General features: G+C 39.4%; 1 protein-coding gene across 3 annotated transcripts; it reads left to right on the top strand.

Annotated features, from left to right (window-relative positions):
* gng12b (guanine nucleotide binding protein (G protein), gamma 12b) lies at nt 1-27,638 on the top strand. 3 transcript variants are annotated; one of them, XM_031757874.2, is made up of 4 exons: nt 1-267; nt 4,560-4,623; nt 25,266-25,386; nt 25,475-27,638. In XM_031757874.2, exons 3-4 carry the CDS (start codon nt 25,294-25,296, stop codon nt 25,598-25,600), a joined length of 219 nt encoding a protein of 72 aa, XP_031613734.1. In that variant the 5' UTR covers nt 1-267; nt 4,560-4,623; nt 25,266-25,293; the 3' UTR covers nt 25,601-27,638. The 3 variants fall into 3 exon arrangements, with proteins under 3 accessions (XP_031613734.1, XP_031613733.1, XP_039463445.1); XM_031757873.2 differs by lacking the exon at nt 4,560-4,623 and having other exon boundaries at nt 2-267; XM_039607511.1 differs by lacking the exons at nt 1-267; nt 4,560-4,623 and adding an exon at nt 387-410.

Here is a 27,638-nt window from a genome sequence, read left to right as displayed (position 1 = left end):
GAAACGGCGTGTAGTCCTGCCCAGCAGCAGCCAACAGCAGATGACTGAGCGCGTCTCCCGTCACTGCGCTTTCACCTCCACGCGGCTGAATGTTTGTTTAATCCGAGCTGAAACTTTTCAGTCGACATTTTTATCGAGTTGCGGGAGCTTCGTGTGGGATTATTTCATGGCTCGACTTTGAAACCACCCCCCCAAAACAAACAAACAAAACAACCACAACATAAACAAAACAAAGGAACAAACCCGTTTTTGGATCCGAGAGGCCAGGTGAGTATCAGTACAGAGATTACATAAATAATCTTTCTTCATTCTGCTGTGTCCACACTGCTGCTGCTTTTAATAAACGCCAGATGGTAGACTGTGACTTCCAGTCCATTAACCTGAACGGCAACAACCAGTGTAAACACGAGGTAAGAGTATGGGAAAGAACACTTTGCAGCTTTAAATGGTTGGCAAAATTTATTGTGCAAATACATGGTTGGTAAACAGGTGTTTCAATCAGCGGTTAGGATTCTTCTTTTTTTTTTTTCAAGAGGAGACGTGATGTCATGGCGATATTTCTGAGAAAACATGCTGGATAAATCTCTGTGAAGGTCAGCGAATATTTGAGAGATTTACAAGTATGATGGAATATTACACTTCTTGGAAAGCCTACCTGCAGCAGGGCTTTCTTTGAATTTAACAGCGCCAGTATTACAACAGTGTGAAAACACTACAGCGTGTTGTGGAAAGTTATCATACTGTAGGCTATCAGGGTCAGAGCGGGGTGGATTAACGTAGTCTGCCTTAAATGTTTAAACTTCTCTTTAACTCAGACATGTGTTTCGGGAGGAGTTGCTGGTCTTATAAGAGTAGCAACACTTGATTATAATATCTGACGTTCCAAGCGGTGTATTTCTCAGGTGAATGTGCTCAGCTAAAATCTGAATTTAAGATGTGTATCATCTGTGAAGTCGCATTCTTAAAGCCTATGCATTGCACAAACTCTTGGACTGGACTTTTAGTAATGTAGATGATAGACTGATTTTTGATTTTCCAATGAGGTAGGAGATACATTTAAAAAAATAACTATAAATTTGAGCTTTTTAAATGTTAATAAGTGTTTAAGAGTATTTTTAGTACTTACATTTATTTTGTATTAATCCCTTTCTGATTTCTGATCCGTTTACTCCACACAATATCTGTTTTGTGGATAATGAAGACCTGCACTAGTCCTTTAGTCTTTTTTCTGAAGACTGCAGAAACAGAGTAGAAGACAAAGAATTGCATATGACTGAGTTGTGCAAAAGCTTCTGACATTTTGCAACATCCAACTGTCAGGAAAACAAACATGCCAGCAATGATAAAAGGAAGTTTGAGGCACATAATTCCCATGTATTGAATAATTTGGAACCACTTCTGGATTCCCATCCCCAATTACTACAGAAAATTGGCAAAACTAGTCTCAGTTTACTAACTGAGCTAGTAATCTATTAACTGTCAGTTAATAGATTTTTTGTTTGTTTTTGTAGCTAATGAGACAGGTAATGATGATGATTTTAAATACATATTGATCAAGATTTTTAGTACCTGGAAATCCATCTGCAGTATTCAGCAGTGTTTTAGTGTTAGTCTGTCAGACTTTTTAAATGAATAAAGGGATGCATTTGAAAATTTTGCATTTAGGGAGGCATTCAGCTGAATCTTTTTTGTTGAGCAAATGTTCGGTTCAGCCCTACAGGAAAGTGCAGCATGCCAAAATGTAATATAAAAATTGAGTGTAAAACTGGCAAAATTTTGATTTAAATAAGTTTCATCAAAGAATAAGTAAACAAGGCCTGGCCCAACATTTGAGTACATCTCAGTCACATCTCAGTTAAACTGTCTGCTCAAAACAGCTGTCTTTTACACTGCATAAACAGATGCTACATATTTTATAAGAGCTACGTATGGCTGTTATTATTATTGAACCTGTGAGCATGTTTGGGGAGAGCATGCAGCGTAACTCTGTGTGTCCATGAAAAATGATTTTCATCTTTTGGGAGAATTATCTTGTCATGGCTTCTGGCAGTCCAGTGTGACTCCACCTGAGTGCATTTGTGGTGCTGACGTGGGTATGGCCATGTTGCCTGGTTACCCCACACTTACTGGTGCAGACCTTAGCGTGGTTTAATCTCGTGAGAAGGTCCCCCCTACCCCCCTTCTATCCCTTGACTCAAATTCCACGCTCAGCCTCTGGGGAACTCGTCTGTGCGTCACAGCTCTGGTCACAAAGACCTTTAGAGAGAAGTTCCAGTCAACACAGCAGTCGCCGCCGGCACCCTCGAGCTGTTAGTCCACAGCAATATGTGAAAAATGTCCTCCTGCTTTGACGTATGTCCGAGCTCTCTCAGCCTCCTTACTGGAGCGTGTCGCAGTGATGAAGGTATTATACCCTCACCGAGGAGAATATGTCGCACGTAGGAGGGCTGCTTAGTGCACGACGCATTAACTGCTTATCAGCAAGTGATGAAAGGCTTTCACAATGAGCTTTGATGACTTTACCTCACAAATACTTTCCATTTTTAAACCGATAGTTAGTTACATGCACCCTGTAATCACAGTGTTGACTCTCTCTCTGTCTTCAAGCAAGATGCAGCATTTCTGAAAACTGTGTGATGGCCACCAGGCAGTGTACTGTTCTATTTAAAGTTATTAGATTAGAGAAGGGCTTTTGTTATTAATATTGTAATATTCTGACCTTCTACAATAAAACCAGTGTAGTTCTTAATCAGTTAATCAAAATCAGACCGTTGTTCACACAGCAGCTGTTTCCTCCAGATGTCATGGAGACAGTTAGAAGCATGTACATTTAACAGATATTTTAATGCAGGGAACTAGTCAGCTACAAGTTAATTGATGCAGGTATTCATCAAGCAGCAATTCATAAAGGTTCTGTAAGTGTAAGGATTCCCTTTTTTTCCCAGTTTAAACCTTTATAAAAATACTTCATATAGGATTTATGTCAATATTCGGATAAATAAATGAACAAAGACGTCACTTGGGATTGTGTATTCTTTTACTATTTGTGTACTTGGAAAGCAATTTTGAAATGAGTGCCCTATAATGGAACATTTCAGACTGAAATGCATGCACAACATTTAGGTGGTTTGATCGAACACGATGATAGTGTAGTCAAATAAAAGTCTGAATATTTGACTATAACTGCTGTGCCACTTCAGTTCATTTATCTGTCTACAAACCATAGATGGTATGTAGAAGATGGATGTAGCCACCATGACGTCATCTGTTTTCGGGATTGTTGAAACCTCAGTCTTGGCTTTTTTCTTTGTTGTATTGGCCCAGGAGGTTGCTGTTTTATCCAAACCAACTCACGCTTTTACTTCGCCTTACTTGTCGCTTTTCTTGTTTATCCCAATTTTAGCATCTTAGAACATTGCGTGTTGAAATGTTATTACTTCTGCACTCTCATCAAAGATTCCTTTAATTTTCAAAATGATTTCCACGGAACATCTTTTGTAAACTCCTTTAGCGGGAGCACAAATTGCAGCCTCATTGTTGTTTTTCCCATCCTTGTGGAAGGATTAACATCTCATCTGCCGCGTCTCCCCCCTGACCCGCAGAGCGACACACAGACCCTGTGTGACAGTAGCCAGGTCACTTGTTAGTGTCACCCTGTGTCTGATCTCAGTGACATTTTGGGACTTGTCATATTGCTGCAGTGGGTTATTTATAGACACGTGCTTCGTTGTGCAGTTCTACATGATGTACAGCTCAACTGACACAATTACATAAACCAACTCCAGGACTGTGTGTGTGTGCTTTGATTTGATATTGAACATGTGTAACTAACAGTTACACATTTAAAGTGAATCCAAGTTAAGAGAATTTGTGCTTTTGAATAAATGGTACCTTCAGTATGAAGGTTTGTCCCCAAAAACTCTACATGTGAAGTAAATTAAAAGAAAGATGTGAATGAATTAAATCACTCATAAACACAGTGAAAAAGCATTACACCAATCTCGGCATGCGTGTGCTACCAGAGAGAAGTGTCACTTCAGATAGATGCTGTGCAAAAACTTTTTATGTTGTATTTAATTGTTGCATTTGTTTCAGTTAAGAATATTATTTATATATTAATGCTTATATACCAACTCTTCCTGAGTATTGCTCAGGCTTGAAGAACGAGTGTATGATGAATTACTACTGTGGAAAGAAAATAATAAACAGTGGAAAGTATTAAAAATATTTGAGGATATCTGTCCTGCCTCCTCTCTGTTGTTGGGACAAACTGCCCAGACACAGAAAGTTCTCTGACTAAAGGACTGGCCATCTAACTGGTCTCACTGGAATGTGGTAATGAATGCAAGTAGAGCAGTGGGTTGGGTATACCCCACCCACCACTGCTTCACATTTTGTCCTAAATGATGTGGAAACTAGTGTCAGAGGGCTAGCATTCATTAATTACACTGTGGGAGCTCACAGCTCTTTGTTTGGCCTCATCTGGAAGAAATGGTAAACATGAATCCACAATTGGCTAATTTGTGAAAAATAATATTTTCCTTGCTTTTTCTTTCCAGATTTATGCTGCCCACTCAGACAGAAACACCAAATACATGCTCTCTGAGAACATTTCGCATACAGGTCTGTGTCCTTGTTTCCAGGCTGCCTCCCATCTTTAAAACAACTATTGCCACCAGCCTTTTCTGTAATTGCAAGGTGGCTCAGGTTGCAAACATTGTTTCGCCAGCCTATTCATTATTAATTACGCACAGCCTGTTTAAGTATTTCAAATCTTCAGACTTAAGGACCATCTGTGAGGTGCTGCCCTCTTGTGTTTAGAAAGAGTCTACACTGTTTCTTCTTATATTCTTAAATCATAGTGGATTGCTCTTTAGGATTATGACTTGGGTCCTACATTTACAAAAAGGCATCACAGGTGTGGAATTTGTAAGATGCAAATACATGCTACTGATTGCATTACTGGTAATGTATGCTTCAAACACAGTGAAACATAACATTTGTAATTCGTTTCACTTAACTGTATGAAATTGGATCTTACTCACCCCTGCCCCTGTTTTCAAGCATCCAACTTTATACTGGATAACCCCTTTAATATGAATTTACTGTGAGAGCCTTAAATGGTCTATTTTCTGAGTGGTTCTTCATTTAATATTAGAGGGAAAAATGGGAAACTTTTCTAGATTCAGGCCAGAAAAAAGAAAGGAAGAAAAGTCTGTACACGTTTTGGCTCCAAATAATATCAGTACTTAAAACAAAATCGGGATTTAGATCCAAAGAATCTTCTCTAACTAGAAATAGAAGCTGTTTTGATAGCATTGATGTTAACTGATATTTTTGTGAATTTCTCTAAATAATTACCTATGATTTAGGTGCATTGGATACTTGAGCTAATGTTTATTTTCTTGGTCAGGAAAATATGCACCTAAATATAATAAAAAAATATCTTGGCTAATAACTCAGTTAAAAGTATATTACACATAATAAAAGTCCCAGGTTCGCCAATCAATACACATGGACTTATAAGGAAACACTTTGTTCTTTGTTCCTTGTATCTGTTTTAATTAAGAGATCTGCTGCTAACACAATATCAATCTAGGAAATGAAAGAAAAAAAGCTTGTTTCAGATTAGTTTCTCTGTGGATACCTTCTTACAGATAGTTGTATGAATCTTTTCTATGAATTTCCCCCACATGGTGGCAGTATTATACAGTCTATAGGTTTGTCCTTATGCTAGGCGTGAGATAACCCTTTCATCACTGCAGCATAATGAAGGCCAGTTAAATTAATAACTGATGTAGAAACCTCTTTGTTTGTTCCTTTTCGCTTATGCCATTGAAACACTGAGGATCTGCAGTGTCCCACACTAGGACCTCCATAAGCATGCACATCTGCTCATTTTTTGCAGCTGTGTTGGGACTCTTGTGTGTGAATGCTCATGTGTTGTGCAGAGTGACCCTGTTAAGAACTTTGCATGTGTTAGTAACATGTGTAGGTTTTTTACATGTTTGTGTAGGGGCACAACACAAACCTTTGGTGTGTGTAATGTAAATTGCCATGCAATTTTTGGGGGCAGCCCCTCAGGAAATAAAAGCTTTTAAATCAGTTTTAGGTCCAAAGTAAGTACTTTTAAAAATATATCAGAGTGCATTCACCTGAATTTAAATCAAACATAGCAAGTGAAAAAAGGTGACCCAGTCTACATGCAGGTGTTGAACAAAGGCTCTTTTTTTCCTGTGTGCAGGGGTGTTATTAATTGGCTGCAGGGCCTCTGTCTATAGTCTGTCCACTGTGCTAACAGAAACCTTGTGGGGCAATGTCTGCATTTGGTGGGACTATCTTGGTTCCTCATTAACTGCTTCAATTTCTAACACCTTTTTTTTCTTATAGAGCAGGTTTAATGTGAGATCTTAACTGAACACAGCAGTTCACTGTGCAAGCGTCAGGATGCATGAAAATTGGGGCTTGGTGTTTTTTGATTGACAGTGTGTGTGTTTTTATATGTGTAGGAGGTTTTTCACATTTACTTAATTATTTCTGCACCCACGGGAGATCCCAGGCCTCTTCAGTCATGTCCTCCATCCTGTTTCGTAAGCGCCTGCTCATATATGGGCATCTTCCTTCCTTCTCCTCTGTTGCACTGTGTCTACTTCCTGAACAACAGCCCCCACCCCTCCCTTCGAATCTGCCTCTCACCCCACGATCACTTACTGTACACGCAAACATGTACACACACTCCTACTCATGCCGGTTTGCAATGGGCTGAGGCAGGAGTGGCCGGCCCCTCTGCAGGAAGTAGTTTGCTCACCAGTTCTCATGCCGGGTAGCACTTATTTTGCACTTTGCTTTGCGAAGTTTTTTTTCCCTCTCATGTCGCACATTCCATGCTTCAGGTTGTTTCTTGGAAAATGTATTTGAAGTGAATGCATTCGATAGCATTTCTTTTTCATCTGGACTGTCCTTTGCACTGGTCTCGTGTTCCCAGAAACTGCAGTGTACACAGTATTTCCTGTAAAAATAAATCATATTCTAACAGAGATTTAAGTTCCAGTGTTATTTATGTACCTCTAACATGGACTGGCGTTCACTGGTTGGCCTTTGATTGCCCTGAAGGCTTGCAGATGCCACTTGAGATTAGCTCTCCTATCTGCAGAGCTATAATGTAGACACATGTTGGCTTTGAAGTAGGACAAATAGATTCATCAAGTTTGCAAGTCAGAGAACATAAAGTCTCAGAAGTGTGCAGCTGGGGCTACTTCAGCCACTGATTCTACTTGCTCCTTGTTTACCTGTAAAACCCTTTTCAGTGGGAACCATATGCATTAGACTAATACTATAAATCTACTATGTAGTTTATTGTTAGCACAGGAACCTTTCCCATGGCATGCTTTGTGGGAATAAAACAGAATGTCCAGTCTACCCATCATTATGTAGACATAAAGCCACAAATGAATTATTGCTACAGTTTCAGATGTGTAATTACAATGCCGCCCTGTTGTTGCTCCCGATGACATATTAGCTTAGTCAACAACTAGGTCACTGCATATCCAGTTTCCATCAATAGAATTTTCATACAACTGCCAACTTCTCTGTCTGTGTGCATGCATGGTTCTAGAACAGAATACATTCTCCAGTCTGCAACAACAGATAGTTGTTTTCTAAAGATGAACTGAAAGATGATCCACTGCCATTTCTTTATAGAAAAATAATTGTAAATAATGGTTAACACGGTAAACATGATCCGTTTCAACATTACAACATTAACATTATGTGGGAAGGTTAGCAAGATTTTTGTAATTACCCCAGTTGTGGACTGTGTACATCCTCATGGAGGCACTAACACGGCAGTAGGCAGTTAAGCTGTGTCCACACAGGAAGCGTTCAGTTGTCCCTGTACTGCATATCTGATGATGTAGTAATGATCTTCATTAATCAGTGCATGCAGCTGTCTACACAGGCTCCATGCATTGCTTAGCTCCATTTCTATCCTTGGTACACATATAAATGCAACTAAAGGTATATTTTATCCTGCAAACCTGTGTTCCTGTTTTTTTGTTGTTGTTTTTTTTGTTTTTTGAGCATGCAACTACAGTACCTGTCCACTCCAGCTATAGTTCACACAAAGCATGGGTGACTTCCCTTGTAGAGACAAAGCAGCAGCTGCTTGTTTTCATACGTATCTGTCATTGTACATGCTATTGTATAGAAGGTATTAGAAAGTGCTTCTGCATAGCAACAAATGTGCCCTGTTTAAAAAAAACCAACCCTCTAATCATGGTTTCAGGGCCCTGACAATAAACAGTGCACACAGGCTGCTTTATCTGTTCGTGTGCTGTGGCGTCCACTTTGAGACGCTCCTGTGCCACATGTCTGCCAGACGAGAATTCCAGCCACCCTGATCTTTGCTGCGGAAGCCGTTCAGGGAGTGTTGGCGTCCAGTTAACAAACATAAGGGTTTGGCAGTTAAGAGAGGGAGGCCAAGCAGCCGTCAGGATGTCATCCTGCCCAGAAACTTTGCCCAGCCACTGGTTACATGCCTGGGATTCTTTTGTACAAGCTGCTCTTTCCTGCTTTGATTTTTTTTCCTAAAACATTTTCCTCTACCAGACAGTGGCACAGTGAAATATTTTCCAGTCCAGAAATAAGTTGCTTTTAATTGCATTGCCTTACAAGTATACACTTGGTGGTCTGTGCTGCTGTAAAAATGTGCCTTTGATTGACATTCATTAGAGATGAAACAGGGTGGTATGCAGCTCAGCGCTGCAGCCACGTTCCATTGCAGTTGCACTGTTCTCAAAACAAACCGCTCCAACTGGTGCGCACATACTTTCCCTGTGAGATCCTGGTCGGTGCTTTGAATGAATACAGCATTATAATGCTCCAAAATGCATGACTGAAAACGGCTCAGTCACCATCTGAACTCTCTGCACTGGACTGGGTTTGACTATCATATCATGTAGGTCATGTAGACAGACTGAGGTAATCCGTTGGGAAGTTAAATTGCTTATTTTGGATAATAAGCAGGTCGCTATTGCACAAAACTACAGATTTCTGCACTTTTGAAATCGCAGACCTGTCTAGGTCTTTGTAACCTAATGACAGCATAAATGCTCTTACTGATGTAAATGCGTAACTGCCAAGAGATTATATATTCAAAAGCGCTTTGTTTAGCTTTCACTGTTAAAATCGATCAGCTGTCCTTCTCAGCAGAGAAGCAGCTGTGATTCACTTCTCGACAGTGACACAGCAGGTCAGAACATGTGGCAGACAAACTGACGTTGAAGTTTTAAGGTTGCTGAAGATGCTGAGAGTGAAATGCAAGTCAGTAATGAAATTATTCAAATTTGCTGTTCAAAAGTTGCTTTAATCTTACTAAATGTATAAAGAGTGGAAAAAAGAAAGAATGAAATGATAAAGTAATTAATTTTTAAATGCAAAAGGTCAACCTCACTTTATAATATTCTGCAAAAATGATTTTCTATCCGTTGTGCATTGTTTAGGAACTAGAGGGGAAAATGTGAACTGCAGCTTGACTGGTTGGTGGAGGCAGTAAATCCTGTTTATTTGGTATTTTAACTGTCATGACTGGAAATGAGCAGTATCACTGACTGTCAAAGGCGTTCTGATCTATTGCTCAGCATGCTTCTGACGTGAGCCAAACATGGTATGCATGACTACAACACAAAACCTACACTACATTGTAAAACCTTGTTAAAGCTCCAGTGCATGGAAATCTGAAAAAGTCTTATAATCCCTCCCTTCAGTGCCTTCTCTTTGGAAAGACGTACTACAGACTTAATTGTTTCTTTTTTTGGAGATGAAGGCAGGAGGAGTTGCAGAATTCTTCTTATATCTTACAGAACTGGAATGACGATATTCTTAATGGTTATTATGAGATTACTGCACAATGACGCCATGTTTAATTGCGCCAGTTAATGTGAAGTCTGAAGGCCTCTCTGTCCTTTGCCCAGTCAAAGATATGTGCCCTAACTAGTCAAGACATGCTTTTATTTTCATTTTAGCTGTAAGTATGTTATAAATGTAGCTGGTAAACATCTGGTGTCTATAACAAAACAACTTTTGTAAGTTGATAGAAAACAAAAACAGAGCTGACAGAGTAACTCGCATACAAACTTAAAAAGGTATAAATATATGATCATTATTTTTAATTTCTTTTTCAGGAAATCTGGTGAACAAGTGTAATCCCTTAACTGCGCTTCATAATTGCACCTGTAAAATAAATTTAAAATATTTATGGTTGAAAGTGTGAAAGTTTAAGGTAACACGTTATAAATGGACAAGTTAAAGACAAATGCTTAACTAAATAAACTAATGTACTTTCAAATAGTAATTTTGTTATTCTTCTTCTTATTATTATTATTTTGGTTCACTCAAAATGTCCACTGAGATTGCAGTTGCATTCAGACCAGTTAAACTTGCATTTCCTTGAAAGCTAAATCCACAGTGATGTGCTGTATAGGGTTTTGTCATCCTGAAACTTTCCCAAATGTACTTTGCCTCCTTGTGTGGAGATGGGCGAGGTGGATGTTTCGAATTCTTTCTCAGTTAATAATACCCGTTTCATTGCTCTCAACTCAGTGTATGCAAACACTGTGTTAGTCCAAAGGGCAGATTAGTAATGGGTTAGGACTGCAGGTTTACAATCAGGTGTCACGAGACATAAGCTGCAAGCACTTGTGTAGTGTCCCTATTAGGACACTTTTGCACGGCGTCCACCCTAGCTGCTCTTACGTCTGCAGCCTTGTCTTCTGCCTCTCCCACGGCTGTTCATTGTGTGCAGTTTAGTGCTCACTCAGCTCTGGGGTGCTCTAGAGTTCACCAGAGGGAGAAGAAGAGGGAGGTGGGAGAGTAATTCTTGTTAGTGTGAGGTCAGAAGGCTGTGTTTTTCTTTCTCATCCCTAGCCTCTTTTTATGCCTCTCTGTCTTTTGTTCGTCACGATAAGCAGTCAGGTGGCAGCAGAAGTAGTCTCCCTCTCAGCCACTATCACTTAACACCACCATCTTCTCTCACTAGTGGGCATGTTTGATTACATCATGTGATTATATCAACTTCTCTACAAAAACCACAGGAAGCTCTCATTTGACTAAAAACCAGACTCTCATTTTTTTTTTTTTGCAGACAGTATTATATTTGCAGGTGATAATCTGCCATGCAACATGGTATGCCATACCAGAATTAATTTTTTGGTTGCCTCAAAACCTAGCATGCATCCAATGCATGTTAGAATCACTGTGATTATTGATAACACATTTTTTCCAGTTAATGAAAAACCAAAACCGAAAAACAAAAACATCAGCTTAGCGTAATAAAGAGAAGAGTTTTTCAAACTTCAAGTATTTGGTTTAGATTTCAAAAACACCCATAAAAGATATAAGCTGCTAGACCTGTTTTTGTTTGATATTGGTATGGAGATACAGTTACAGTATTTTTCTAATAAACATGGCGGCATTGTGTTAAATTTAGCAGGTCTTCAGGTCCAGCTTTCAAAGCTCAGCTTGCTCAGTAAGTCATGCGATGTAGTCAAACAATGTAATGCAATAAACATGTGCAGTCTTATACAATTTCCTCATGTAACTGTCTAATTAGCGCTTAAATTTGTTAATAAAAATTATAATTTTTTAAAAAATGGCTCATTAAATAACCCACACTTGCATAGTTAAATTAAAACATTTAATCACTCTGCGTTTACATTGCTCCCATCACTTAAATGTGACCTGTGAGTGCATCAGGTTTTGTTCCATGGGCCATTTTTAAAGTAGAGCATATACCCTGCACGGAGTCAGATACGTGAACTACAGATTCAATATGCAGTTCATGTTTCTGACTCAGATCTGTCTTGCTTGAGTCTGATTCCGTCACAGACACGACATATGTTTCGGGAAGGGAAGTGCTGCTTCTCGGATGCTTATGAAACATTCTGCGTTGCATCTTGTGCAATCGCATTCTTTGAGTCGGCTGAGAAATTGCTACCTTAAGAGCATATAGTTACCGACGGTTTCTCATTGAGATCCACCTGATCCGGTTCATGATGCCCACTTTGAAAACACTTCATGATGCGAAGTCTAGAACAAACTAACCAATAGATGATGCCGCAGTGGCTATGTTCATGTACAGTTCTTGTTTAAAAAATTCACACAGTACTTGAAGTATGCTGAAAGAATGTATTTAAATGCCGTTTAACATTTACTGACAATCTGCATAAATACTTCAGACACATAGATTTAGCTTGATTTAGTTTTATGTAGGAGGTGTGATAGTGGAGGCATCAAAAGAAGCGGGGTGGCACTGCGCCTGCACATGTATAGGGCTCAGACTTTAGTGCTACACCACTGATAACACCAAAACATAGTCTGCAAAGTCTATGTGCTGAAATCAAGCACATTTAAAGTCCTTGACTGATTTTAGTTGTAGATCAGTTATCATCCCTGCATTTTAAATTGCAGGATGGGGTTCTTACACGAAGATAAACTGGGTCTCATTGAAATGTCCTGCCAAACCTCAGGAGGAAGGGGTGGTTCACCAAACTTCAAAGTCATTTTGACCTTGGTAGCAATTGCGAGCACAGTAGCCGATCAAATGAATGAATGTTTGCTGATGTAAGTTACAGAATAATCATCTTTTCATTTTTTTTAAAGTGAAAGTGACTAAAATTATATTTAAAAGCAACAAATCATTAAAGAAATAACATTAAAAAAAAAAAAGAGTAGTAGCTTCAGATAAACTTTCCCTTTTTAATCCTGGGTAATTGAAGCTACTTTCCACTGACCTGCTTTGCATTGCAGTGGAAAAGAGGGGAGAGTAATATCTGAAAACATGGACACAAAAATCATCTATAAAAGTAATGGACTGCAGTGAAGCCATGAGATACTGGCATGTAGCTGATTTGTCTTTTGTACCCTGGAGGTACTCGACAATATAAATACAAATTTCTAAAAAATATATGTTGGGTGTTCCGTTAACTTTTCTAGATTAGATTTTACCATCATTAGACTCAGAATTAGACTCAGGATGCTCCATAATTTCCTACACGTTCTTACCCTTTTAATCGTATGCTTTCTTTGTAGAACGTGTGCACTGAGCATTGATAAAATCTACGCTAATGAGTTGCCACAAAATGTGGTTTCTTATTTTGCATTTTTTTTGACTGTTTGAATGAACTGTGAAGTACTACCTGTTAGTAAATGTACTCAAAAGTTTATTTAACAATAGAATTTATATAAAATGTTTAAACCCGCCACCCAGTAGTAAAGGTATAGCGAGTTAGCCTTCCACTTTGACAGAACCAGTGAAGAAAGAACAACCTTAGCATGCATGTAAGCTGATAAGTGTATGTGTGATGGTTAGGCACGTTGAGTGTGGGGAAGTGGGGAAAAGGTGAGAGCACTGTGTGTTGGTAACCTTGGAGGAATGGCATGGAAGTGTCAGCTGAATGTGTAATGGTGATACAAGGGAGGACGACCCGCTGACGTTTATCCTTGAGCAACAGAGCATGTAAAAAAATAACAAGTTGTAGATTACTTGGTTTGACACGTTATTCAACTGTTCATTCACACCCCTGTCTGCGTTCAGTATTGCTGTTTTTGAAGCTAAATGCGAAGCGTCTTGTGATGTGATGCTGCAGTTTAATGTGGAATGAGAGGAATTTTTTTCTCCCTGTTTATTTTCCCACAAAGTAGGGAGTAAAACGGGTTGGTCTTCTTGCAGAAAGAACCCTTTGGAGCTAAATGCATCCATTTGTGTTCATGAATAACAGGGTGGTGCTGTTGGTTAGAAGTGTAAATGCTGGATTATTTAAACAATGAGAGCTGTGACTTGTACGTTGGGTGCCATGTGAGAGCTAAAGGTGGTGCGAGACTGAGGGGTTGTGGGTTTACTGAATTCCTATCTGGTGAGCGGTGCATTGGTTTCTGTCTAGACAAAGCTCAGTTGTCGGGGAGACCCATGCAGATCCAGGACTGCCCCAGGCTCCAGGAAGTATTGGTGGGGGAGAGTAGGCTGTTATTTTTTTCCTCCATCCTGCTCACTTTTCTTTCCTTTGGGGATTTCAGCAAATGCAGCCTATTGCTGAGAGTGGGGTTTTTTGTTTTGTTGGTGGTGGTGGGAGTTTTTCTCCCATGATCGGGTGGAGACAGCTTGGTGCATTTGTGCAGTGATATCAGTGGCATAAAAATCCCACTGCTTTCATGTCTCACACTCACCAGGAAATAACATCCTGAATACTCACATTTACAGATGCATACACACTCAGCCACTTTGTGTAGTAACCATCACAGTTAGAACTTTTTACAAGTAAAACGGGTCTTTAGCTTTCTGGTTATTCACATCCTTTGTGTGGCTCAGTTGTCTCTGAGTGGCTGTTTGCAGCAAGATAAGTCAAAGACGGGGAGCATGACTGTCAGTGAGCAGACAGAACTAACTAAGGGTTCATTAACTCTTACACTCAGCCATGCCTTGAGGGCTCTTTCCTGGAGCCAAGACAGATTCTTGTCTGGAGGATTTGGTGTTGACAGCAGACTTATTAGCCATTTCCAAAATCTAAGTGACGATAATAAAGTCTGGATAAACACAGAAATATCCCTGCAGACGCCCCGTCCCCTTCAATCTGGATGTCTGGCTTGTCTGGAGGGCGCTAATAACGTGGTGTCAGGGAGGGTTGGGCGTTAAACTTTTCACTACTGTCAAACAAAGATACTGAATACATTTCTTTGCACTACTTGGGATCAGTAGATAGTTGCCTTCTAACTTCAAAATGACCAAATAGGTGGGAAAAAATGTGAGTGCACACTCTATAACATGTCTTTCTGATGACTCGGAGTTTGTCACTAATTTTGAAGTGGAAACTCGTGTGTGCTATTTCAGGAAAGTTCATTGTTTCAGATGCTAGTAACGAGATTCAAATGATCATTTAGATCACATATGTCAAGCTCAAGGCCCGCGAGAGCTTGTGCATTATTGTCTTCAAATAAATTTACTGTATGCTGCTTAAAAGCGTATGTTGGCTATAAACTACATTTCCCACAATGCATTTGCAACATCGGTTCAAACAATCGGGGGCAACATCTCGTGATGTACCGCCAGATCTGTTGTTTAAATATAGACAACAGAAACATCAGAATCTCAGTTAAAAGCTCATAAAACCATTTCAACAACCACCAAAAAGCTAAAACGTCAAACGATTAACGAACAGGTAAAGACAAAGCGCGGATCCCACTTATAGGACATGCCCATTGGGTGCGGAAAGCCAACATCTCCCAGATTCCGAAACTACAGATTTTGTCACTCTCCAACCAAAATTCACTGAACCAGCAGCAAAAGGAGACGGCTACTTTACACTTCACGTTTGAAAAACATTGTAATGAATTCCCACTTACTTTGGCTGTCTTCCCTCACACAGAGACCAGTTTCCCATCAAAAATCTCGATTTTCTGCCTTATTTGCTTGCTCATTATGCACCAGTTTATCATTGTGTACAGTGTTGTTGGCCTCCTTTTTTTTTTTTCCTCCAAAAAAGGACATCTGACAAGAGAGCCTAATTTCTCCTATTCAGTACTAAAGAAATTTCAACTTTCTGACAGATTTCTTTCTTTGCCACAGCAGCTTTTTCTTTAACATGTAGAAAACAGTTAAATATGTGACTTCAGAAAGGGGAGTTTCACTTGTCCGGCCGCTTAAGATCAAAGTGGGCTGTATTTGGCCCGCAATGTAAAATGAGTTTGACACCCCTGGTTTAGATGGACAACATTTTGAAGTTAGCCATCAAACAACTGTTGATGGATTGCAGTCAAAGTGGGTGGACTGAAAAATCAACAAGTTTTTAAATAAGTGTTGTTTCAAAGCTCTTTTTATTACACATGTTCAAAGTGAGTTTTGCAACAGGTTTGCATGATAACCCCCACCCACATTAATTTCCATATTAATAGAAACAGCTGCTGGCTGGCATGTTGTCTTGCATCTGGCCGTCCAGATTTAGCTTCAGACATGTTGGGGTAGTTCCTCTTTTGTCCGTCTGTTGCTCTTCTGTCTTTGTCAAATAAAAGCAATATCTCCCAAAGCCAAATCTAATTTCTTTGGAAAATAATCAAAGCAGAGGGAGGAGGAAACTGAATACAGCATGATAAATTGTAGTAAAAGAGAGCAGCACCTGGTTCAGGGCTTTTTAGCTGCTTGTCTTTCACTAAATTCCAAGTACATAAAAGACAAGTTGCCAGAACTTCAAAGAGCATTCTAATCCATAGATGTCATTCACTGTACCTCTCCACAGGGTGTGTATGAAAAAGACCAAGATGAACTTATTTCTCAGGGAATCAGAAGCACATTAGTCAAAGCTTTGAACTTTTAAACGGCTGCGCCTGTCTGCAGGCTGTGTGACCGAAAATGTAAACGCTCTCAAAAGAAACCTGTTTTTCCGCACATGGGGCCCAGGTGGGAAGAAAGGACAGGCAGACGGAAACTGAAGTGAAAATTTGTTGTCCTAAATCTGACCTCACCCTTGGTTAAAAAAAAAAAAAAAAAAAAAATGTGCTGCATGCCAGTAGTTCAGGAAATGGATGTAAACTGAAGTGAGAAGCTCAGAGAGAAACTTGCAGCCTGTGACTCAGCGGCTCGGAACCCCGATCTCCTTTTTAATCTGCAGCGCAAACACCGACACCTTCTGTGATTCTTTTCATGTCTGCTGACTTCACACAGTTAGGTGTTCAAAGCTTTTTGGACAGCACCGCCGACGCCTTTAAAGTCTGTCACCATCAAAGCTTGTAATCGATGATGATCATGCACACATTGAAATGTTATAGCATTAGTCATACAGTTTGCCTCCTCCAACACTCAGAAGAGACACTGTGTGTTTGTCTCTCATTGGGAGGCCTCTGTCTCTTTCCTCTGCACGCCTGACTGGGCAGTCTGGTTCCCTGATAACATCAGGCTGTCTGAGATTAGTGCTCATGAGGGCGCAGTTAAACTTGTAAAAGCTCAGAACTCCTGTCCCAGTTGCCTCTGTTGTGAACAATGCAAAAATAGCTGTTGTGAGTGTGGCACAATACTGATAGCCTGTCTGCATTGTCACTGTGCCTCTCAAATGAGCCTAAGCCTCAGAGCTTATTGTAGAGGCTGCCACAGATCCTGGCCCAGGAGCAGACTGTGGAGCCTGCCGGGATTGTTGCAGTGTAAGGGACAGATGACAGAGGTGCTCTGTGTCCCACGGAGCAACACTTTTGTAATTGCAGCTAATAACTAATCATACAGGACATGGTTTGTAGCCTGCCTTTAGTTGGGCAAGACAATGAATAACACCTCTGTATGCAATAGATAGGAGTTAATGAAGCGTTTGTTTTTTATTGAAGCAATTAAGTATTGTAAATAGTGATATATTGCAGCAGAGTATTGAAATTACATAGTCCATCCAAAGCTGTAGTTGCTCCCCTTTGGCTTGTAACATTGCACAGAGATCTGCCTGACCAAATAATGACTTACTGATCATATGTGTACTAAATCCTTCAGATCATCAAAGAATTTGTAATGTTTGACATACTCAATCCGAGTAAATACAAAATGAAGTTTTGAAATGAAGATTTGATTTATTAAAAGCCAAAAAATATCCAAACCCAGTCCTCTGTGAAGAAGTAATTACCCCCTAAACTTAATAACTGGTAGTGCCACCCTTTGCTTCGTGTTTGTGATAGCTGGCAATGAGTCTTTCACATTGCTGTGACCCACTCTTCTTTGCTGACATATATTTTTTTCCAATTTAGCCACTTTGAAGGGTTTTTGAGCATTAAAAAAGGTCACGCCAAAGCATCTCAATGTGATTTAAGTCCAGACTTTGACTTTTAAATTTTCTTTTTTTAAATTAATTCATTTAGAGGTGACTTGCTGGAATATTTCAGAATCATTTGTACTTGAGCTTCAGGACATGAGCTGTTTCTGTGTTAGTGTTAGTTTTATGCCAGATATAACAGGACGCAGACCTTCCAGAAAGTTCAACCTTTGTCTCGTCAGTCCACAGAATCTATTCATCAAAATGTTTTTCTTGTGTTGTTTTTAGTCAACAGTGGTTTTCACCTTGGACCTCTCCGGTAGATTCCGTTTTTGCCCACTCTTTTTTTTAAATATTCTGAACACTGACCTTAACAGAGACAAGTGAGTGCTGCATGTCTGTAGTTCTGGGTTCTTTCTTGCTCCTGGAGTAATTTTGGTAGGCTGGCCACTCCTGGGATGGTTCACCAGTGATCCAAGTTTTTGCCATTTGTGGATAATGGCTTGCAGTGTGGCTATTAGTCTTTCCACACTAATAGATATAAATAACTTTGTTTCTCATTTGTTCTTTAGATCGTGGTATGATGTGTTGCTTTTATAGATCTTTTAGCTTACTTCATGTTATCAGACAGGTTCAGATTAAGGGATTTCTTGATTCAACAGTATTTGAAGTAATTACACCTCGGTGTCTCAATTGAAATTGAGCTCAGCTTTCCAAACAATATGGTTAATTAGAGTTAACTTATTATTTAACAATGAATTGAATCATCATGCAAAAACTGCATTTTGTTTTTATTCCGGTTATCTTTGTCTATTGTTGTTATTTGTTTGATTATCTGTAAGTGTGATGAATGTAAAAAAAAAAAGAAATCAGGAAGGGGGGAGTGCTTTTTCATGACACTGCCACACTGTTGACAGGCTATGCATCAGTTCTAACCCAAACCCTGTTATCAGGATGAATACCCTGGTGCGTGTCCTGCTGGTTAAATTGCACTTTGTTTGTTTTCTCCACTTGCTGATTTGTTTTATTTTTCAAGGTCCTTTTCCTGCCGATTAGGGTTAGGAAAATACTGTTTTTCAAGTTAAAATCTGTCCCCTCACAATAGTAACCTTGCTCGTAGGAGTATTCCGTTACACCCCCATATCACAAATGTCATCACCCAGCGCGTAAGGGTCCAGAAGCCAAAGGACACCTTGTTCCTAAATGAGCCATATCAGCTTATTTAGTAAAACAGAACTAAAAGCCTGGGGATGAGAATGAGCTGAATTGATGCATAAAAATCTAGAGCTGTAATTAGCCTGAAACATGCAAATCAAAGACCAGCAAGTGGGACATAAGCCAGCTAAATAACAGGCTTCAATATTCTATTGCAGTGCTTCTCAAACTCTGGGGCATGGAGACACTGCAGGTTGGGCACACATGCAGGTGGAAGTGCATCATCTTGGGAACTCTTGCAGTTTGGTTTTCTGTTACGTTTTGTTTTCACTAGCTTTTTACTTTTACTTTTACTTTTGTGTTTACTCTCATAACTCATGTTTTTTTTAAAGCTTAAAATTTCTCACATCACAGTAACTCTGTTTGGAAATGAAAGCCACTTCAGTAACCCAACCTGCCATTACCCAGTGCCACAGGGCAGGACACTTTGTACCTAAATGAGTCACAAATTTAATAAAATACCACTAAATGGTGCCTGGGGAATGAGAACGAGGTGTATCGATATAATTGCGCAATAAATCTCTAATTAGCCTAAGGTTTGCACGTCAAAAACCAGAAAACAGACCAAAATGTCAGTTAAATAACAAGTTCACTTCTCAAACTGTGGGTCTCGGAGCCACTGTAGGTGAGGCAGGGAGATGCCAAGTGAGGCTTTGGAACTGGAACATGCCAAAAAAAGAGAGCATGAGAAGCCTGCAGTGGGGGAATTTAAGTCATTTGTAAATCATCAAGAAAACGGCACCCATGCTTTTGAATGTTGCACCGAAAATTCATTTGTTCAGTTGTATGTTTGCGTGTGCCTATGTTTTTGCCACCCTCTTGACCATCTAACTCTTGAAAAAAAATTTAGTCTCAGAAAGGTTAAATACAGAACATAATTTTAAAAAAGGAAGGATTTGCAGCACCAACAACCAATTCTTGAACTCTTGAATTGGAATAGTTTGAGCTTTCCATAATGAGTTTTGCAAATTTTTGTAGCAATCACTCCCTCTTTGAGCTTGTTGGGGTTAGGGAGGAGCCAGTGTGGACCAAAGAAATGATAATAACAGCTAAGGAGTATTTCAGTACACATATGGGCATATGATATGTCAGTAGGTCATTAGAGTATTTGGTCAGGCAGCAGATCTGTGTGCACTGTTACACACCAAAGGGCAAAAGCTGCTGTCATAAACTCTGCAGGACCTCTGTGCTGGCACTGTGAGGGCCCACCTGTGCAAAAGCCCTGAAGCCACATCAAAGTAAGCCCTCCGCTGTAAGACTTCAAATATGTTTTCATCAATCCTTTCAGTGTGCCACATGTTTACATTTGCCACACATAAGCACACACGCTAGATGCAGACAGGCGCAACACAGCTGAAGACATTTCAGACATTCTTTTGGCTAGCAGGATCTTAAAGACTCTGTAAGCACACTTGGAATCACACACCCGCAGTGATAAAAGTTCACTACTTGTTTATGTTTGTTTTACTGGAATGAGTGCACTTTTAAAATTTTTTTTTTTTTTTTTTTTACCCACGCATTTGTTTAATTGAGGTCTTATTTCAAAAATAAAAATTCTAGTGTACTTTGTCTGATGGTGCTTTGGGAAAATATGAAAAGTGTTCCATGCAGTAGGAACTATTTGCATATAGTGCAGTGGTGGTTTTAACTCAGGAATACTTCATGTTTTTCATGAAGTATAAAACATAAACAAGCTCATTTGGGGCAAATGAGCTTGTTTATGTTTTTTGACTTTGGGGCAAATCCAGGTTAAACGTTTCTTGTATTTGAGTATGTATGCTATAAACCAGTCCGGTTTGCCTCACTACAGTACATACATATTACGGGAAAAGTTTTTTTTTCTTCAAGCAATATAAAAATACTCATTTTATTTAAAAAGTCACATTACTGACATGCATTAAATTTAGAAGTAATTAGTTTGTTTTGATCCCTCAGAAGCAGCAGGGTTACTGTAACACTAGCCACTGCCTTGACTTGTAATAAGGGATTACTTGGAATCCAGCTCATTTCAGGAGAGGGACCTCCCTGTATCAGACAGTTCCTTTGAACGAAGTTGCACAGCAGAGTCTGTGTGTGATGAACCAATCCTGCTGGAAGGATCTGTAAACCCATTCACCTCTTTCAGTCTGGCTGCTGAAGACAGTATGCCACATCTGGTCTCTGCGGTCTCCACGTCTCTGTGACTGGTGGACGAGCACCTCCCAGCAGCTACTTTTTAGCTGTTCTCCTGAGTTTTTTTTTTTAAATATGAAACTTATTTTTTATTGCAAATTATTTCACTTTGTTTTTCTTATGAACTTTTTACAGCCTTCTATAGAAAGTGTTATAGGTTACAGATCTTTGCACAAATCAACAGCAGAGCCAAAATAAATCAAGCAATTTGATAAATCTGGAAATACCACAAAGGTTTTAAACTTTTTTATCTGTTTAATGTGCAGAAAGAATTGTCCATGCTTTTACTTTTAGTTGTCTGGATGTGCCGCTCAAAGGATTATCAGGTAAACATCCTAAATTCAGCTCCTGTACCGGAAATATGACCACTTAGCACCTGTACTGAGGTCACTGTATTGGCTTTTGCTTGTTTTATAACTAAACCCCTAATACTTTCATTTTTTTTATGTCCTGCTTATTCTGGGACATCAGTATCTCTTGGACAAAAGTGGTGAAGTGTTGTGGATCTTATGGGTATATTCTCAGTTATTTTATTTATTCACTTGCTCACGTCAGTCTGTTGACTTAGTTTCATATTATCTGTATAGGTTTGTGCCTGCAGCCTCTGTGGTAGCTCATGCTTTGTGCAGCACATTGTGAATCCACCTCGAATGAAATGTACTGTATAAATAAGTTCTGCTTGCTTTCTTGCCTAACAGTTTAAGTGAGAAGCTGAATCTCTAGAAAAAAAATGTACATTTATTTCAGAATGTTTTTATTTCAGACTCTTTGTGATTTAATAACAGCATGGACTTGAGTTGGAAGAGACACAGACTGGCATGATCTGACAGTGTTCCACTGAACTTCTTGAGATGCCAGGAATACTTGTCTTTGAAGTACCCCCATAAATGCTCTTTGATGTTGAGGTCAGGTAGCAGTCCACACTCCTTGGTCTACTTTGGTGTTCAACTAGGCCCTCAAAGCTTTGAGGTGTGTTTGGGCTCATTGTCCTGCTGCAGTATGTATCATTCTCCAGAAAAATGCAGGGTGGAGCATCTCTCTGAAGAATGGAGTGTGGCTTGTTTTTGGTCGGGGTTTCGATTAAGTTCAGGTACTCAGCTCCAGGGTAGACACACCTGGTCTGTTGGAAACGTCAGGCATAGCCAGGTTTACTTGCTTTCTTGCCTAATGGTTTAAGGCATAGCCAGTGAGGGAACAATAGCTAAAAGTTGCTTTACTTAAACAAGCTTCTGATGAGTCAACCTGAAAGCCACCAATCTGCTTCACTTTCAAAGCTGTCATACAACTAGCGCAATCTTAAGTGTATCTTCTTAAATATGTGTCTAATTGATAGCAATTCCATTACTGAATTTGTTTATCTATTAAATTTTTTAATTCCCTTATTGATTCTTGACCCAGTTTTACATGAGCAAAGTAGTACACCTATAGAAGTTTTCTTTTGGATCAGTATATCTGCTATAATATTTGAAATTCCAAACAGCCTACTCATGCTAGCTGTAGCATGTTTGTGCAGCATTCCTTTTCATTTAGGCATAAAGTGTGCTAAGCAGGATTGCAATATTTAGAAGGATAAGCTGCTTAGTTGGGAAAGAGTTTTTTGGACTCTAATGTGTACTTATTATTGCAGTTTGTATGGGGAATAATATGCAACAGGGGGTCACAGTCCTATGTAAATCACTAGGCACCTTTGGTATTTTCAGGTGAAAATAGTTTAAATTATTTATGAATGATTTGCATGTTTCTGATTTAAACCAGGTTTTTAGTGCATAGTGCCCTTTGCTATACTAACAATAAACATGCAAGCTGCAAGTGAACTTACACAGCCATACCAGCATAGGTATGGAAGCCCTAAATACCTTAGATGTTTTTTAGTCTGTGACTTGTGTTGCAATATGAAAGGTCTCTAGACTTCCATTTCAAAAATCTAATGTTTAGATCAGTGTAAACAGTCAATGTTACCCAGTGCTTTTATGTTTCTGGTCTCAGGGCTTGATAGTAACGGCCAGCGTCACACAGTGTCTGTGCAGACGTTAGTGGGTAGTTACTAACCCTGCTGTGACGCAGCTCTAACCCTTTTCAGAGTCCGCTCATGCCTGGCCAGCACAGCTGTGTTGACGAGAGATGCATGACATGAAGTGGTAACTTCCTTTGTACAATGAGTACACAGGTCCAGAATGTTGTACACGAGCCTGACAGTAAATATGTGCAATCGTGCTTTTGGTTTTAATGTCAGCATGCAGTTTTCAGGAAAGCTACCTTGACAGCTGCCTTGCAAAAGCCTTGCACTCCAGCAATAACAGCTACACTTTCTCTATCCTAGGTTATTATCCCATGTCTGTAGCTTCTATTTTTAGCACCTCCACCCCATATTTAATCATTTATACTTTGGAGGGTAACGGGCGATACTGCTTCCTGTGGAGGAAGCGGAAAGGAGTGGGTGGGTGGGTGGGGGGATTAGAGAGATGTATGGTCTTGTCTTTTTTCTGTAGTCAGTTCTGCAGTTGCCCATGTTTCATCTCCCTTCCGTTTCAGCGTGTTCCCCTCCTCCGTAATATCCTGCACCAGAGCACAGAGCAAACATTTACTGCACCACATGCCAAAGGTTATTTTTGTCAGTCCCACAGAGCTGCTCTCTGCTGTGTTTTCTTAATGTGTTCCAGGAACAAAAGCTGCAAATTATCAGCTGAACAATTGTTATGCACAGTTGAAGTTCTCAATAAAATTGCTCAACAGTGCATTTACTGTTTTACCCTAAATTTGAGTACAAGACATTGTGTTACTCTCGCATTAGAGACTGTTTCTGTTTTTTAAAGGAAATTGCTTTTAGTGTAGAAAACAGAAAGGAAACTTGAGGTTTTGTTCAAAGACTGCTTCCCCTTTGAATTCTGCCTGACAGTTGGCTAAAGTTAAATGTAAAAAATGGCCAGCGTGTCGCCTCCCCTACGAGCAATGACGTAATGAGTCGGTAAAAGCAAACCAATGTATCCTGGAAGTGGGAATTGTGAAACAGGAATCTGTTGGGTTGGGTCACAGCTTTTACGCATATTGAATGAATTCAAGATTAGGTCAACTGCTGCTTCTGAGAAGTTGCACAGTTATAGTGTTTGTTTCAGCTTCCACATTTTAGTAACTTGATTTCCTATATCTAAAAACATTTCGCATAAAACCTCTAATGCATAAACATGCTGCAAACATGCAGCTTTGTATTTTTTCTTATAGCCTGATTTGTTAGTGAGTGGGTGACCTGCCAATAACTGAAAAATTTCAAGTATTACATAGATTGCTGCAACATTTTTATGCAGACATACACAGTGATATTGACTGTATCTCAAAGACGGTTGAAGCCACCATGAATGTCACCCATTGGTCCTTGATGTTTCGTCTAGAACCACCTCGTGTAGTGTCAACACGAGATCTGTCATTTGATTGGATTTTTACTTTACTGTGAGAATCTTATGACTGGTGGTGGAAAATCAAGCCAATTGATGTCAGGTATGGGATCCCAAAATGATTTGTCGTTGGGTCATGAAATAAAATTGCACTTCCCACTTAGTACATCAACATTCATTTTTTTGCAGAAGACACTTTTTTATGTTCTTTTGTTTTAGTCCAAGCCAGATTCCTTCTTGCTCAGTTTCAACTTTTAAAGCTCCACTCTATTTCACATCTTCCCTCTTATTAGTATCATTTAAAAAAATAATTTGTAACATTTAATCTTGTAACTTAATATTGCATTTAAATGCAGTAACCTTAGCAGAAAGGTAATGTGCAGCTGGGTTATGGGAGGTATAGAAAACAGCTTTTAAGCCAAATAACTGCAATTTGACTTGATGCTAAGCTCATTAGTCTCTATATACTAATAGCATCAAGTCTATGTTCATCAACTTAGATTCTGTTTTGTTGCTGTTATAGCCTCATGTGTATTTTTAGCAGCAGCTTGGCCTTTGTGTCACTTCTTTAATCTCCTGCAGGAACATCTTGTTGCCAGTCAGCATATCAACAAATTAATTAGACTGTGGTTTATTTGGTTTCCTTTATCTAAATACCAGATGCATCTCTACACTAATTAACGTGCATTCAGTAAGGATCATATTTTGTCTTACACAGGTTTAAGCACAGCTGTCTAAAAACTGCAATGTCATCAAAAATGCAGAGCTCCAGTAGCATAGTTCAGGCCAGACGGACGGTGCAGCAGCTGAGGATAGAAGCCAGCATCGAGAGGATAAAGGTATGTCTATAGTCATATTCACACCACTATGACTGTTCCACTTTTTTTTTTTTTTAGGAGATTGGTGTATTTACTGATTGCTTTGCAGGTGTCCAAGGCTTCATCGGAGCTGATGCGCTACTGTGGAGAGCACGCCAAGAATGACCCGCTGCTAATGGGTATCCCTGCTTCAGAAAACCCTTTCAAGGACAAGAAGCCTTGCACAGTTTTGTAGGGAAACACCTGAACTCTTGCTTTTGATGCTGAATCCTATGTGTAAAAGCTCTGCTCACAACTTGCCTTAAGGCCAGTATACTCCTTAACTTTTTCACATGCCTGCTTGAGTTTGATAAGGAATGTAGTCCTCTCTGTCTTTTAGTCAAATAGCTGTGACACCAAAGAACGGGCAGAAGGCTGTTGCCTCTGATCAAAGCTGCGGCTCTAACAAAGATGATTAAAAGTGGTGGCTTTTGTTTGTCTGCACTGTAATCTGACAGGATCTGGAAGGCCACAGACCTCAGCCTGAAAGGAGCTGAGAGTTGGGAGAGTTGATGACTGTAATTATGACAGCACGTATAAACAAGCCCCCTTCAAGTCATTGGTCCAATCAGATTTAGGCTTTGGGTTTTCACTTCTTGCTTTCATCAGGCTTTCATCAGGAAACGGTTTGTATTCTGTTCAGAAAGAGACAATTAACAAGATAATGATATCCTGTCAGATGAGTTAACTGTCCAAACTCTAATGGACCTGCTTTTCCAGGATAAACAGAAAGGGAGGTCCATAACCACTGATGTACTTTTTATTGTCACGTATTTTGACTCAGAAGAAATGGTCTAAAATCATCAAAGGAGACCCATTATGATCATTTCCAGCTCCGCATTTTATCCTTAGACTCTACTACAGTAGTTTTATATGATTTTACAATTTAAAATATTCCTTAGTTTTTGTGCATGCTATTATACTTCTTATTCCCCTCCTCTTATGCCACGTTTAATCTGATTGGCTGCCTCTCACAAGTAGGGGGGGCTTCTGCACCATAGTCCAAATTGACTCAGCAAATTGACTGCCCCCATCTTGGGGGGACTGCCAGACAGGGGCAAGGGGGACTGCCTGAAGCTGGGCTTAAAGCAGTCTGAAGGCTGAGCTCTTAGATCATAGGGATTACTTGATCATATGTGTCTCTTATATCTAACCCTTTATAACCTTTCCAGAGATGCAAAGAGTTTTGTTCAAATGTTATTCAGATTTTGATTTTTTAGATATTTAAAAAAATGATGTGGTGCACTTGTACAGAGCAGTGCCAATATTTCAGGATGAATCGATTCTTAATTTTGCTGTAATCTAGCTGTTTTTGCAACTTTGGTTGTATTCAGCGGAAAGCGATAAAAGAACACGAACATGATATCTGTAAGTCTTACCATGGAAGTACTTGGAGGATGACACTCTTAGATGAAGTAAACCTTAACCTTGCCATGAAGCCATTACTGTAGAAGAAAAATATTTACAGTAATCAGTACCATCTCATCAGATCTAGTTTCGCTGCTTCTGTCTGCAGACCTGAGGCTTCTTGTTTGTACACTTCAGGCACTGTGAAACCGATGAACACCAAATGACTGTTATGAGTTTGAAACATTTCATGTTTACAGCTCAAACTTCCTTTGATTATATCATGTTGACATAGCTGTAACTTTATGTCATTTGTGAGCTATACTCTTGCAAAAACATGAGCAACTACTTTTGTAATTTTACCAGACAGGGCCTTAATAATGAAGTTAATCCTACTTTAACCTCTTGACTACCTTTAAGTCACATAAGTGCTGTTGTCTAAAACTGTGAATTATAAGATTCTTTAGGTGAATTAAGAGATATATGGGGTATATCTTACTAAAGGCTTGTAACACTGTGCCCATGTACCAGAGTATGTGCTGACTTGTAAATGTTCTTTTCAGGTTTCAGTCAAACCTTAACATTTGACTTTCTATTTTGTTTCATGAATTCAGTGTTTGGGATTAAAAAGTGTTACGTGTTGTTGTGTTAACGATACATCTGGTTGATTTTGATTAGTCTGTATGGATTTATGTTTTTATTGATAAAAGTCTGTTTTTTCTCACACGTGGTGTCAATAACAGCTTACTGTCATATTCAAACCTTTGCCTGTTGTTACATATATTCAATGCAAATAAATATGGAAAACAAGTTAAATTATTCAACTAAATTTACATAAGCCTGTTTTAGACATTTTCATTGCATAAATCATCATTTATATAATCAAA

This window comes from Oreochromis aureus, linkage group 23 (assembly GCF_013358895.1).
Source record: "Oreochromis aureus strain Israel breed Guangdong linkage group 23, ZZ_aureus, whole genome shotgun sequence".
Lineage (NCBI taxonomy): Eukaryota > Metazoa > Chordata > Actinopteri > Cichliformes > Cichlidae > Oreochromis > Oreochromis aureus.
Note: the sequence above shows the minus strand (reverse complement) of the source record. Positions and strands in the feature narration are given on the sequence as shown.

What these genes read in the sequence shown, in the direction of transcription:
- gng12b (XM_031757874.2), top strand. Translation starts at nt 25,294, where the DNA reads ATGTCATCAAAAATGCAGAGCTCCAGTAGCATAGTTCAGGCCAGACGG. An exon ending in CCAGCATCGAGAGGATAAAG is followed by an intron (nt 25,387 to 25,474) that starts GTATGTCTATAG and finishes ATTGCTTTGCAG; the next exon opens with GTGTCCAAGGCTTCATCGGA.